Source organism: Panthera tigris, chromosome D1 (assembly GCF_018350195.1).
Source record: "Panthera tigris isolate Pti1 chromosome D1, P.tigris_Pti1_mat1.1, whole genome shotgun sequence".
NCBI lineage: Eukaryota > Metazoa > Chordata > Mammalia > Carnivora > Felidae > Panthera > Panthera tigris.
The window spans coordinates 102,809,938-102,822,785 of record NC_056669.1 but is presented as its reverse complement, the minus strand read 5'-3'; the positions used below and the strand labels follow the sequence as shown (position 1 = coordinate 102,822,785).

General features: G+C 55.8%; 2 protein-coding genes across 2 annotated transcripts in view; one reads left to right on the top strand and one right to left on the bottom strand.

Moving 5' to 3' along the window:
* The window catches only part of DTX4 (deltex E3 ubiquitin ligase 4), a 35,938-nt gene extending 25,614 nt beyond the window's left edge, over positions 1–10,324 (bottom strand). Inside the window, exons 1-2 of the mRNA XM_042958508.1 lie at positions 10,110–10,324; positions 1,245–1,971 (exon numbers count right to left, since the gene is read on the bottom strand). Of these exons, the coding sequence (XP_042814442.1) occupies positions 1,245–1,971; positions 10,110–10,320 (938 nt within the window). The 5' untranslated portion in view covers positions 10,321–10,324. The remainder of the gene's footprint in view (positions 1–1,244; positions 1,972–10,109) is intronic.
* LOC122231509 (basic proline-rich protein-like) lies at positions 10,319–11,435 on the top strand. The gene is made up of 2 exons (XM_042959631.1): positions 10,319–10,560; positions 10,643–11,435. Exons 1-2 carry the CDS (start codon positions 10,319–10,321, stop codon positions 11,433–11,435), a joined length of 1,035 nt encoding a protein of 344 aa, XP_042815565.1.
* The last annotated feature ends 1,413 nt before the right edge of the window (positions 11,436–12,848 follow it).

Genomic DNA, 12,848 nt, shown 5'->3' with positions numbered 1-12,848 from the left:
GTGCAGATGGCCTCCCCTGGGCAGCCTGAATTTCCCACTTGGGTGTACAACCTCAGTCCAAACCACCCGGACAGTCTGGGGCTCAGGGGTCACAGGCAGGGCCAGGCCCCTCTGGAGGAAAGGAAGATGGGGCCGGCGTGAGAGGCCGATCTCACAAGAAATCGGGAGCTGGCAGGCAAAGGCCGTGGGCACCATGTGGACCTGGGTCTCCCCCATTTGACGATTAGGGGGACCAAGAAGATCATAAAAAGCAGTGATCACAGAACCGACAACACTGGGCTGTCACGGGAAGAATTGAGACAACGCACGGAAGGTGCCTGGCACACATAGTAAGTGCTTACTAAATATGGGCTCTTAGCTCCAAACTGGAGTTCCAGTTTCCAGAGAGACCAGAGGAAAGGAGCTAAGTCTCATCCGGCACCTGCTGTATGCCGGGCATTGTGACAGAGAAGCAGGATGGCAGTCAGAAAAGAGTCTGGCTCTGGCATCAGCCTTCCTGAAGTTTGAATTTTGGTCTCAGCCAATGATGAGCTCTCTGCCCTTGAGCGAGAGAACCTCTGATTTCTTCCTGGGTAAAAGGGGATCCAAATGCCTACTTCAAAGAGTTTCTGTAATCGGGACACCTGGGTGGCTCAGTCGGTTGACCATCCGACTTCAGCTCAGGTCATGATCTCACAGTCTGTGAGTTAGAGCCCCGCATCCAGCTCTGTGCTGACAGCTCAGAGCCTGGAGCCTGCTTGGGATTCTCTCTCTCTCCTTCTCTCTTTCTCGGCCCCTCCCCTGCTCACATTCTGTCTCCGTCTCTCAAAAATAAATACATGGTAAAAAAAAAAAAAAAAAAAAAAAAAGGAGTTGCTGTAAGGATTAAATGAGGTGATAAAGCCCCCAACCTAGATCCTGGTGGGAGCCCCCTTAAGGTTGCATAACCTTCAACCCTCAGCAGTGACCCTAACGGGGAGGATTATCGAAGGCATTTACGGAGGAGGAAGTTAGGACTCTGGGATATTAGGCACGTGTCCCAAATCACATAGCTGTGGCAACATCTCCATTAGAAGCCAGATCCGGTGGACCCCAAAGGCCAAGCCCACCCTTACCCACCACACCGTGCTGCCTTCCACCTGCAGCCGGAGGGTCAGGACAAGAGGACAGGGAGCTTAAGTCCTGGCAGGCAGCCTTCACCTCTGGCCCAGGTCAGTCGGGTCCTGTGCCCTAAACGCTCACAGGCATCAGGTGAAAGTACCTACCCAGAGGCTATCAGCACCCGGGACTGGGCGATGGCCAGTCGCTGCAGGTTGGTCCGATTTAAGGTCGCCAGGGCCACCCTTCCCGTCTTGCCGTTGGCTCCGGGGGGGCTGGCAGGAGAGCCCATGGTCACCCCAGCCGGCGTGCCGGAGGCCTGTCGCCGGATCGCCTGCGATGGGACGGGCTTCACCGGGCCTCGGATGGTGCCCGTGCTGTCCAGCGGCTTGGCCGCAGGGCCTGGTGGGGGGGGCAGCCTGGCCGCCCCAGACGGGGGCATGTGCTTGCGGGCGGCCGGGGGCTGCAGCGGCCCCGCGCTCCCCCCGTTGGCCACGGCGGCCTTGACGCTCATCACCAGGACGCACTGTGGGCAGGAGCAGGGCGGGGCCGCGGGCGAGGCGGCCGACGCGGGGCTGGCCGGCCAGGACTGGGCCTTGGGCAGGGCGCCCGTGACCATGGGGTAGACGAGATCCAGGCGCCGGCGGACGCGGCGTTGGCGCTGCGTCTGCCGGTTGATCTGGCCCATGGTGCTGAAGTCGATGACGTAGCTGAAGCCGACGGAAGTGAGGTCGATCCAGGGGTGCTGCTTCTCGTAGGCGTGCTGGATGGTGATGCCCACCTCCATGTCGTAGGGCGTCCAAGAGCCGTTGTCATTCTCCCACTCCCACACCACGCCCTTCCCGGGAGCCGAGGACGGGTCGTAGTAGTTGCGGCGAACTGGGCGCAGGGTCCCTGGCAGAGAGGGACGGAGCACAGGGTAGGGGTCAGCAGGGAATGAAACCGGATTTGGTTAGCCCGGCGGGCACTGGGCTGCCTGTTGGGGTATCAGCTTTGAGGTGGGGTGGGAGCATCTGAGTGACAACGTGAAGGGTGTGGGGTTAGTGTGGGGTACCAGAAAAAAGCACCTGCCGGTTTGCAGTCCGGAGACCTTGGTTGGCAGCCAAATTCATTCACTTCCCAGTTTACATAGAAATCCCCAACATCCTTTCCTTCCCGGGGAAACAAGGACTCCTTTGCAGAGTTTTTGTGAAAATAAATGCGATCTGCTTATTCATCTAACAAACAAATATGTATTGGAATATGGATGCCACGTCCTGGATCTCTCCTGCGCCCTGCAATTTGCACTAAGGCCCGTAAAGCCCTTGACACACAGTAGGCGCTCAGAAATAGCCTGTCACTTGTCCCCTACCCTGCAAATGCCCCTGCCCGGAGGGCTACGAGGAAAAGAACAAAAGGTCAGGATAGCCTAGAGGGCAGAAGAAGAAGATGAGACCCCCAGGAAGCCAGCCCAGCCTGGTGGAGTGAGAGCTCCCTCTCTGTCCCTTAAAGGGTGCAGCAAAAACAAAAATAGAAAATCAGGTTGCCAGAACTCTTACACTTTCGAGCATTAAATCTTCTATCAAGACAGTAATAATGATCATGATAATTTTCTATTTCTCTAACACTTTTCTTTCCCAAAGCTCAAGCCATCCTAAAGATAGGATTGTCTTGATCTTTAGTGTCACTGGGGGAAGGGAGAGCAGGGAAGAGGTCAGGATTATTTCAGGGAAGCAGTACAGAAGAAATGAACCTACAGGTTCAAAGGGAGTCCAAGGAAAAGGAAGTCTATAACTGTTGCCTCTTTCTCCCCGACCCACCCTAAGACTGAATTCAGACTCATGCCCAATCAGGGCTCATTTCATGGCTATCAACATCAAGGCCGAAGATGCCTGGGTCAAGGCAGGGTGAGGGGACCTGGGAGGGCTCCAAGAGTGCCTGAATCTCGCATCTGTCAGCTTAGGCCTTATCCATCAGTGGTGGGAAAAGGCTCCCCTTTAAGGGCCTCTGACCCATCCCCTCCTCCAACCCAGAGGGAGACACCAAGGCCGGGGACAGAATTCCATTCAAGGGGGGAAGAAAAGGAACAATGTCTATTCAGTCCTTTTCCAGGGTCATAACCCGCCCCCCACCCCATCTCCAAGCCCCTTAATGACCCAAAACATCAACATTCAGAGGCAGGAGGGTGAAGAAAACAATCCCCTATTCAGCACCAGGACGCTGCTGGGAGATCTGGGGAGGGGGGAACGGGATGGGAGGAAGAGAGGAGGAAGAAGGGGGGTGGGCAGTAGTTCCCCGGTTTGCCTCCATTTCCTTCGTAAGTAGCCAGCTCACTGGGGGACAAAGAGCACAGGCTCTGGGTCCAACAGCAGAGGCTCTGTCCCTTCCAGCTGTGCGACTGAGCCTCAGTTTCCTCGTCTGCATCTGCCTGGGTCCTGGGGAGCTACTTCAAAGGGTGGATTTGAGGATTAAAGGAAGGAATGAATAGAAGGGGCTGAAATCGCACCTGCCCCATGCCAAGAGCTCAATAAAAGTTGGTCGATTATCATTGTAATTTATTTTCTATTATATGTCCAAGCGGGATGGAGAAGTCATGGTAAGTTTAGTTCAGAGGATATCTGTGGGGTGTGGGGTGTGTGTGTGGGGGGGGGGGGGGAGTTTGCATATAACCTCTTATACAATCTTTCTTATTTAGAAAGCCCCTATCTCATCCCATATGATCAATGAAATGAAGGAGATGAAGTTTCGAGAGGTTAAATGACCCTATTTTAGCTTCTCTCCAGCGAAGCGGGGGCAATTCACGTGTCCGATTCTCACAAATATGCTTAAGAGGCTTTTTTTTTTTACAACAGTGGTATTAATCCCAATAGCTGTGGCTCTCCCATACCCTTCCAGGTTTATGTCACCCCACCCCCAACGGCCCCCATGCTGCTCTTTTCCTGGACTCCCAGCAGACGCATGGCCTTTTATCGTCCTGCACTCCCTCACAGGTCTCTGACCCCCTCCCCTACTACTCCCCAGGTCCCGTGCACCGAAATGCCCTCCTTTGCCATTTCTACCTATCGAGACAGTCCTCATTTGGGTCCTGTGCCATTTGCCATCCATTTCCTGAAATGCTCTCCCAGCCCAGGCCCCCCTCAGGAGGTCTGGGGTGCAGATCTGCCTGTGCCCCATGTGGACCAGGGTCTTGGCGTTTTTCCTACGGTGCCTCGAGTGCAGGCAGAGTCACAACCCTCCAGCTCTGCTCTAGCGCCCAAGGCGACAGTAATGAGGACTCCACAAAGGCAAGGTAGACTTCTGGCTGCTTCGGCATTTAGTCATTTGTCACATGTTGCCGGGTCCCCACTGGCTGCCTTGGGGAATGCAGCCACTACTCAAACAGCTTACGGTCTAAAACTAGACGAGGGGGGCGAATGACTATTTATGAGGCAGAATATGCCATGGGAAGGGTGCCAACAAAACGCATGTGGGCTGAGAAAACCTGCCCACATCCCCACTGTGCGTGAATCCCTTCCGTGCACTCCCCTCAGGTCAAAACCTGACCCTCTCCACTCCCTCCCATCTCTGCAGCCGCCTCACACCCTAATACCTCTGCTTACATTTCCGCCACACGGGCCCTTCCAGGCTCTCCCCACTGCCATGTTTCTCCTCGCCGCGCCTTTGCACAATGCCGGACTCCCCCCGCCCCACAAGACACTCTGGCATCCTCTTTGCTGCCCATAGTTCAGATTTCCGCTCATTTCCTCCAGGAAACTTCTCTGGACTGCCCTGACCCGATCAGATTCTCATTCTTGTCTTTTTTTTTTTTTTTTTTTTTTGCAGCATTTATCTTGATGTGCAGTTACACATTTGCTGGTGTGATTAACTTGGTAAATGTCTGTATCTCTTCACCGGACTCCCAAATGCCACGAGAGTGGACACCCAGGTGTTTGCTCATGGTTTCACCCCCCCCCCCATGCCCAACATTTCCTAGGGGCTCCATAAATACCGACCGGATAAAGGAAGCAATGATGGTTCGGAGGACATTTCAAGCAATGGATGAGGCTTGAATGAGAAGGAGAATTTCAACAGGCGAAAGGGGCAAAGAAGGGCGTTTCGGTAGAAGGGAATTTGTGAATAGTTCGGGGAGGGGGTGTCAGAGAACTCTGATGCAGGAGGATGAAAGGGACATCTGTTTGTCAGGAATTGCGGAAGATATAAGGCAGAGAGAAAGATAAACCTGGAAAGTTATGTCAGAGCTGAGGCGTAGACAGTCTGGAACGCCAGGCTGTGAAGGTTTTATTTGTAGGCAATGAGGAGCCAGTGAAGTCTGTGACACAGAGAAGTGACAAGACCAGAGTTGCTCTGTTAATGAGTTCCAAGTGAGAAGTAATGAGGGTATGGGCAGTGGAGACGAAAAGGAGGTGACAGACTGGAGGGACCCTACAGAGAAGAAATGGGTAGGAAGTGACCATGAGTAGCTGAATTCAATGCTTTCCAAGAGAGTTTCCAGAATCACCGGCTTCAGAATCTCCTGGGGGTACTTAACACCTTCTAGAGTACCCACTGGCTGCCATGAGGAATCACTAGCATCTCCAGGGCCTGGGCCTGGGCATCTGCATGCAAACAACCGTCCCGGATTTTCATCATGCACACTAATTTCAACAGCTGGCCACACGGTCTACGTTGCCTTACACATTGGGCACCAGAACAACACTGTGACAGAGTCAAAGAATCCTGAGGTCTCCACCATGGGCAAGGGGTAAAATGGGGACACCATTTGCCGGCAGAGGGGTTTCAAGAGGAAGAGCCAGTTTTTGGAGGGAAAGACGCTGAGTTCAGTTCAGCCCCAGCACATTATTTAGAGACAGAAGGCAGACTTCAGAACCAACGCCGTGGTACAAAAGAATTTCATCGCGGGATTTCGTGTCTCTGATTATTTTCAGAGTCCGCTCTGTCTGGAATGTGCTAGTCCTGGCCTCCTCTATAGTCAGGCCCACGAACTAGATGATCTGAGAAATCCATTTAGTCCTTGAGTGCAGTGACCCAAAGAAAAGGCCGCTAATGGGATAGGAATAAAGAATGTTCATAAACCAAGCGGGGAGAAAGAGAGGGAAGATCAGTTTTTCCTGGCAGCTCAGACACCTGCATTCCAAAGCACCGGAGATGTTTTGGCTCCTGGGAAAAGGGAGAAACACCTTCCAGGCATGAGCCAGTCTCAAAGGCACTTTTACCCGCATCTGTACATCGCTGTGTCAGAGAGATCCCGGGCCTCTCCCAAGCGCCCCACAGCCCCACTGGAATGTCCTGTGGGGGCAAAGCCCTAGAAGTTTCACCATTTGCTACATCCCACATGCCTGGAACAGCGCCTGCATGAAGTAGGCGCTCCAGAAGCGTTCACTGATGACAGAGTAGAGCGTGGGACACTTCATTTGGAATCTCAGCTCTGCCATGGACTAGCTGTAAAACTCAGAGCAACTTAGTCTCTTCCAGATTGTTTCCTTTCCTATAAAATGGGGACAATAGGTCCTTCCTAAGATCGCCGTGAGGATCAAACAAGACAATGTATGTGTGCAAGGGGCCTGGGGCATCCCCCATATTGTAACGATCACGACACCTGCCTCTTCCGCTCCGGTGCTCACACAGGGCAGAAGGTATTGTGGGGCCGAAAGAATCAGCTTCTGTCAAAACCTGTCATCTCTCTCCATCTGACCTTTGTCACCACATTAAAGACATAGAAAAGGCAAAAGTTGCAGAGAACACTCTTGAGCTGGGAAGGACGCTCCCTCACACCAGGCCAGTTCCAAGCAGCATCCTCACAGGTGCGGGGGCCAAACCCATTCACCTGCCCATCTGAATGATGACAGGAAAGGAGCCAGGGGACTCTCAAGGCTGCTCTTCCTTCTACAGAGAAAAAAACGTGGCCCGAGCAGCTAAGGGACTTGCTCAAGGTCACACAGAAGCCAGTGAGGCTGGGATGACAGCCTGAGTCACTCTCCCCACTCACAGCCCGGGCTCCCCACGTCCTGCTGCTGGAGCCCTGGAGGTGGTGGCAATCAGGTGTCCCGGAAGATACAAGGGACGGCGATGCTGAAGGACAGCACTCCAGTCACTTGCCTGTGACAGAAAAGGTGAGCCCCATCAAGGCAAATGACCGTACAGGCACAGGGCCCAAGCAAGGCTCTGGAAGCAGCCAAGACTGTCACCTCTACCTCGCTTCATCTCCTCCCTTCTTCCAGATTTCCTAGCCGGAAACACGGAAACACGATGGCCAGAGACCAGCAGAGTGCAAATAAGCTGGAACCCAGAGGCCGTGTGGGGAGGAAGGGCCCGGGGCAAACAAAGGCGGCAGAGGGCCCATGTACCCTCCCGGCCATCTCCCTGGAGACGGGGTGGGTGAGGCTGGAGCCCAGGGGAGCCGAGGGTCTGAGGCCTCACTTGCAGCAAGCCAGGCAACTTGTGAAAAAAAACAAAGCTCCCATGTCAGGAAATGTCCCCACATAGAGGAGGCAAAAAAAAAAAAGAAAAAAAAAGAGGACTCAGTCTCTAGGCAGGGGGACTTCCAGCTCTTCTTTGTTTCTGGGGATGTTTCTGGTTCCCAGCTTCAAACCGTGGCTTGGGGATGGCGGGTAATTTAATTAAACATTGCCAGGGCTTGGCTGAGGTTGCCTGGGCGCCCGCAGTATGAAGTTCCTACCCTGTCATGGCCTCATCAATGAGCTACATTGAGAGGAGCTGCCTGTCTGTTGGTGGAGAAGGGAGAGGAGGGGGCTCCAAGCCCAGAAGCCCAGAGATTCTATTCTGCTTTGACAAGCTCCTTGACAGCCCAGCATTCCTGGGAATTCAGCCCAGTGCCTTCAGCAGCCAGCGAAGGGCCTGGCACCGGGAGGAAGGCCGTCGGGATCATTCATCGACTGACCATTAGAAGCAGCCTGAGTCGTGAGCCTCTAAGACAGGCAAGAATGTAAAACACACCCCGAGGCAGTCTTTAAAATGATCCGGGCTACTAGCTCTCTGCCTCTGGTCTAAAACCTGAGAAGCCCCAGCCTCGGACTCAACTGCTAACCACCAGGCCATGGTCAGCCTGTCTTCAGGGAAGGGTGGCCGGACCTGGGAGGGGGACACGGCTTCCGTCCCTTAACCCAGTTTTCTCCATAATTTCACATCTGATGGTAGAAAGGGCGTTTCAAGCCATGACTCTTCATTCCCCTCTTTAAGATACCCCTAAACACTGATTAAATTCACCCCTACCCAAATGTGGGACAGGGGCTGGGACAAGCATGTCACCAGGGTGTTTCTCTCTATGCTGCAGAGATTTAGTCTGAAATAGAGAAGCTAACACCTGCCTGTTTATTCTGAGTAGGACTGGAATTCTGGGTCAGGTGTCTTAACTGCTAATCTCCCAGGTCCCACTTCCGGGGCTCAGCGCACCAACCCCCCCTCCTCCCCGCCCCCCAACAGTCTGCTGCCTCCACCCTCACTTCCACAACCTTTACCCCAATTGCCCAGTTACATTCTCTTCCCTCCCCTTGGCCACATTTAATACTCTTTCTCAATCTCCTAACATTCCTCCCCATTCCCTCCTCCCTCCCAGCGTCTCTCAGTTCCACCTCCCTGCCTTTCCCACCACCGGGGTTTAATCGAGCCCCTCCAGATGCTAACACTTCTGGAATCCTTTCCCCAGAAGGCTTTACTCAGTTGGCCGGTGTCTGCAAAGTCCCTGGCAAAGAAGCCGTTGGGAGTTAGGACTGAAGATGGGGACGCAAGGGTGGAAAGACACCCCTTTCCCATGACAATCCTAATTAGCACACAGGATGTGGGGGCTTTCCAAGGAGGCTGGGATGCCCTGCTCAAGCAGCTGTTCTCTGATCCCCTGGGACTCCCCCCCCCCCATCCTCTCTAGCCCCTCCCCACCACACCTGCTTCACCAGGCTCCTGGGTCACAATCTCCGGAAAGCCGGGCCAGAATTCCAGAAACAACCTCCCACCCCCAAGAAGACAGAGACTCCTGGAGAGGAGGCAGACTTGTCCCAGGTCCTCAATTAAGCCTGGACACCCCGAGCCGAGCAAAGACAAGCAGCTGGGTCCTGCCCCTCCCGCCACTGACCCACCACCCTGAGCCCCTCTTCTTTGCTCTGACCTGCAAAGCCTGGTCAGGGGGGAAGTGGGATTGTGGTGGCCACAGTGGCAACCTGATTCTCACGAAAAGATGGGGGGTTTAGTGCTCTGGAAGACCAGCGTGTCAGTTTCAGGAGGAAGCTTGGGGACCCTTTCTCCTCAGGAATCCACCTCCTCCTACGCGGACAAAGGGAGCGGCTTTCCTGCCAGGCATTCCGGAGCCGCGGCCCTCCCCCTCCTCTCTCCATCTGCTCTGGCCTGTTGCTTCAAGCACTTGGAGTGCACAGGCGGTACTGGCCAATGCCACAGCATCCGGGGTGTTTCATGTCCCGGAATCCCCCAGCAGCTCCAGGCTCTCCTCCCAGGGCGCCCGCCCTTCTCCTGCTAGACCACAGCGAATGCCTCCAGGGAACCCCTTCTTCCCTCCCCCCAGTCCCCCTCCCCCCCGCAGGACCCAGCTGCGGGCAGGCAACCCACAGAAGGCAACCCACACAGAAGGGGCAGAGGCAGTAAGGTGGGTGGTGAGGGGGACAGGTGGCGGCCCCGAGGGTGCCTGAGGCAAAGCGGGGTCAGCCACCGCGTGAGGATGCAGGAAACCTTTCCCAGCGGCTGGGATTGCATGTGGGCTGGGCCGGCCCTGGAATTTCTACATCGGAGGACTTGGGGCCACCAAGCGCTTAAAGGGGGGCGCGAGATGGGACGGGGGGGGGCGGTTCTTAGGGGCTCGGTTGAAGCTCGATTTGCACAAGCGGAACACGGATACTACTTGCATGGACGTTTATTGCGGGGGCAATCTTAAGAGGATGGCGGGGAGTAAAGCGCCCCCTCCACGACCACCTCCTGGTGACACGCCGCACGGAGTTGCGGACTGGGTGGGTCCCGGTGGGCTCCCGAGGCGGGAGATCCCAGGGCAGGGAGGGGAGGTGGGCGCGGGCGGGGCAGGGGCGCCGGCTCACCGGTATCCTGGCGGAACTGGTTCATGGACTGCAGGTCGATGATGTAGGGCGCGAGACGGCTGTCCACCTGGCCCAGCACCACGCTGCCCCCCGCGCGGGGGCCGGCGCGGACCACCGCCTCGATGTGGTGGCTCACGGCCGGGCTGTAGGGACGCCAGCGGCCGTGCTCGTTCAGCCATTCCCAGACCACCACGGCCGAGGCCAGGAGCATGGCGAGCCCCGGGCCGCGGCGGCCGCGCCGCGCCGCCTGCCTCCCGGGCCCCGCGCGCCGGTCCTCCTCCGCTTCCTCCTGGGCCGCCGCCCGCGGGCCTCGGCCGCGCCCCCCGCCCCGCGCCCCGCCGCCCCGGGCAGCCTCAGCTCCGGCCCATGGGCCGCTCCCCAGCCGCGCATCCACCGGGGCCCGGGCACCCGGGCCGCCCGGCTTCGACCGCGCGCCGCCGCCGCCGCCGCCGCCGCCGGGGTCCGCCGCTGCCGCCGCCGCCGCTCCGTGGGGTCGAGCGGCTTCATGCAAAGCCCCGGCCCTGCGCAGACAGGCCCCCGCCTCGCGAAGCCCCGGCGGGCGCGCGGCCGGAGCCCCGGCGGCCCGAGCTGGGCTGGCGGCGACGCGAGCCCCGGGCCCTCGCACCAGTTGCGCCTCGGGCTCTGCGGGCGGCGGGGTGGGAGCTCGCCGCGCGCTCGCGCTCGGAAAGGCACGCCGGGCTCCCCTCCCCGCGCGCCCCTCCCTGCCCACCCTCCGGCCGCGCGGACGCGGTGGCCGCCGCGGCGAGAGCTCCCCCTCCCTGCGGCTCTGCTCAGTCGCCTCCAGAATGGAGCGCCCCTCCCGAGCGGGGCGCTAAGGCAAACGCGCGCCCGCGGGGGTTTCCCGCGTCCCCAGGCGCCCCAAAGCGGCCGGCCATGACGCGGCCCCGGGACCGCAGCTGTCGCGCGCCGCCGCTTTGCAGCCTCCCTCCCAGAAACGGAATGGTCTTTCTCTCCGCGTTCAATTCAGCGCGATCGGGGTCCGCAGCGCCAGCGCCGAGACACGCGGTGTCTCCGGCTCGCGCACGCACTCACACTCACACACTCGCACACACTCGCGCGCCCGCACCCCCACGCCCTCCTTGCTCCGGCTCCTATTACCTCATCTTCGCCCGCATCCTCAGCTGTCCGTCAAGGATGCGGAGCCACGCCCCCGGCGGCCCGGGCCCCGGAGGGGGGCGCCCGCGGCTCACACGCCCCCTGCTGGCCCGGGGCGACGCGTGCGGGTCAGTGGCCACGCACGGCCGCTCGCCTCTAACCTCTGCTCCTGAGACCCGGTGCAAAGGGTTGCAGCGATTTGGAGGGTGATGGGTTTATATCGTCCGCCTAGAGGGCAAATGTGTTTTTTTTCTGGTCTGCTTCAACGTTACTGTAGTCCGGGAGATACAGGCTAAATTGAGTTATTCTGCAGGGTTTCTGTGACCAAAATATTGGGAGAGTAGGACAGACACGAGCTAGACTTGGCTATTTTCGTCATCGCTCGTTAATATGAAAAATAACCTAGAAGGGCAGATTAACATCAGGATTTCACGGTAATTTTGCCAGAGAACGCAAACTTCGTTTTGCTGAGGTGGCTGGCGACCGCATACATGAATTCATATGATCAGGAAGATCCAGGATACGATACAGAAATAAAAACAGTTTGTGTTAGGGGCTGGGATTATGAATCTCTTTGAAACAACCATTTTCTTTCATAAAGTCATGAACTTTGTCTTTTGTTTCAGAAGATTTGCTTTCCCTCTCTTGCTCCCTCTTGAATTACAGCCACCTGTTCTATCGTTAGCATTTTCCATTTCTTCTTCATCCTTCTTCCCTCGTCTCCCTGTTCACAGGGTTCTAGATAAGAAGCAAAAGGAAAAACAATCGTATATGTTCTTCGTCCAGCCTCCAAAAAGCTCTAGGATGGAGGCTGCCTCTGAGCTTCACTCTTGATGATGCCCCCGCGCCAAAATCTCCCTAGGATGACTTCTGGAGATCCGGTTAGTCTCTCCCTAAGGCCAGTCTCCCAATCCAACTCCGTCAACACCTTCATTAAGACATCAAATTTCAGGGTTTCAAGGACGAAAGAGAAAGGAGTAAAGGATATCTCAATTTATCCTACCATGAGCCATTGTATTCCCATTTTACAAATGAGACTTAGGACATTTGAGGATTTTGACCCAGTTTACCTATAGAGCCAGAAGGGAAACTGGTATTCAAAACTTAGTTGGACTAAAAAAAAAAAAAAAAGAAGAAGAAAGAAAAGAAAAAGACAAAGAAAAAAAGCCTATTCCATCATACATGTTATGTGACAAGGGGTAGTATAGTAAGAATCAAGGTATGTGGCAAATAAATAAATAAATAAATAAATAAAAGTGCCTCAATGTGAAAGAAGGGAAGGGGGAGAACACGAGGATAGGGTGTTCTGGAAGAACAAAAGTAGAGGTGAAGTAAGAGGAACCTAAAGCTTTGTTGAGCTATTTTTATTTCCAATCATAAGACCAAGAGTTCGAAGACCCTGGAAACTTCCTTGTGGTCTGGGTAAGTATGGATCCAGAAACTGTCAGTAATGATTTAAGAGAATGCTGAAAGTACCGGGGAGAAAACAGCACCTGACCAGCCCAACCAGGCATTCTCAAGTGGAAAAAGCCCAAACCAGAGAAGAGGGCTATCACCAAATGTTAGACCAGCCATTTGAAAGATGAAAGGTTGTTTGAAAGATGAATAGGAAGTAGGAAGACA

What these genes read in the sequence shown, in the direction of transcription:
- LOC122231509 (XM_042959631.1), top strand. Translation starts at nt 10,319, where the DNA reads ATGGCGAGCCCCGGGCCGCGGCGGCCGCGCCGCGCCGCCTGCCTCCCG. An exon ending in GCGCCGCCGCCGCCGCCGCC is followed by an intron (nt 10,561 to 10,642) that starts GCCGCCGGGGTC and finishes CTGCGCAGACAG; the next exon opens with GCCCCCGCCTCGCGAAGCCC.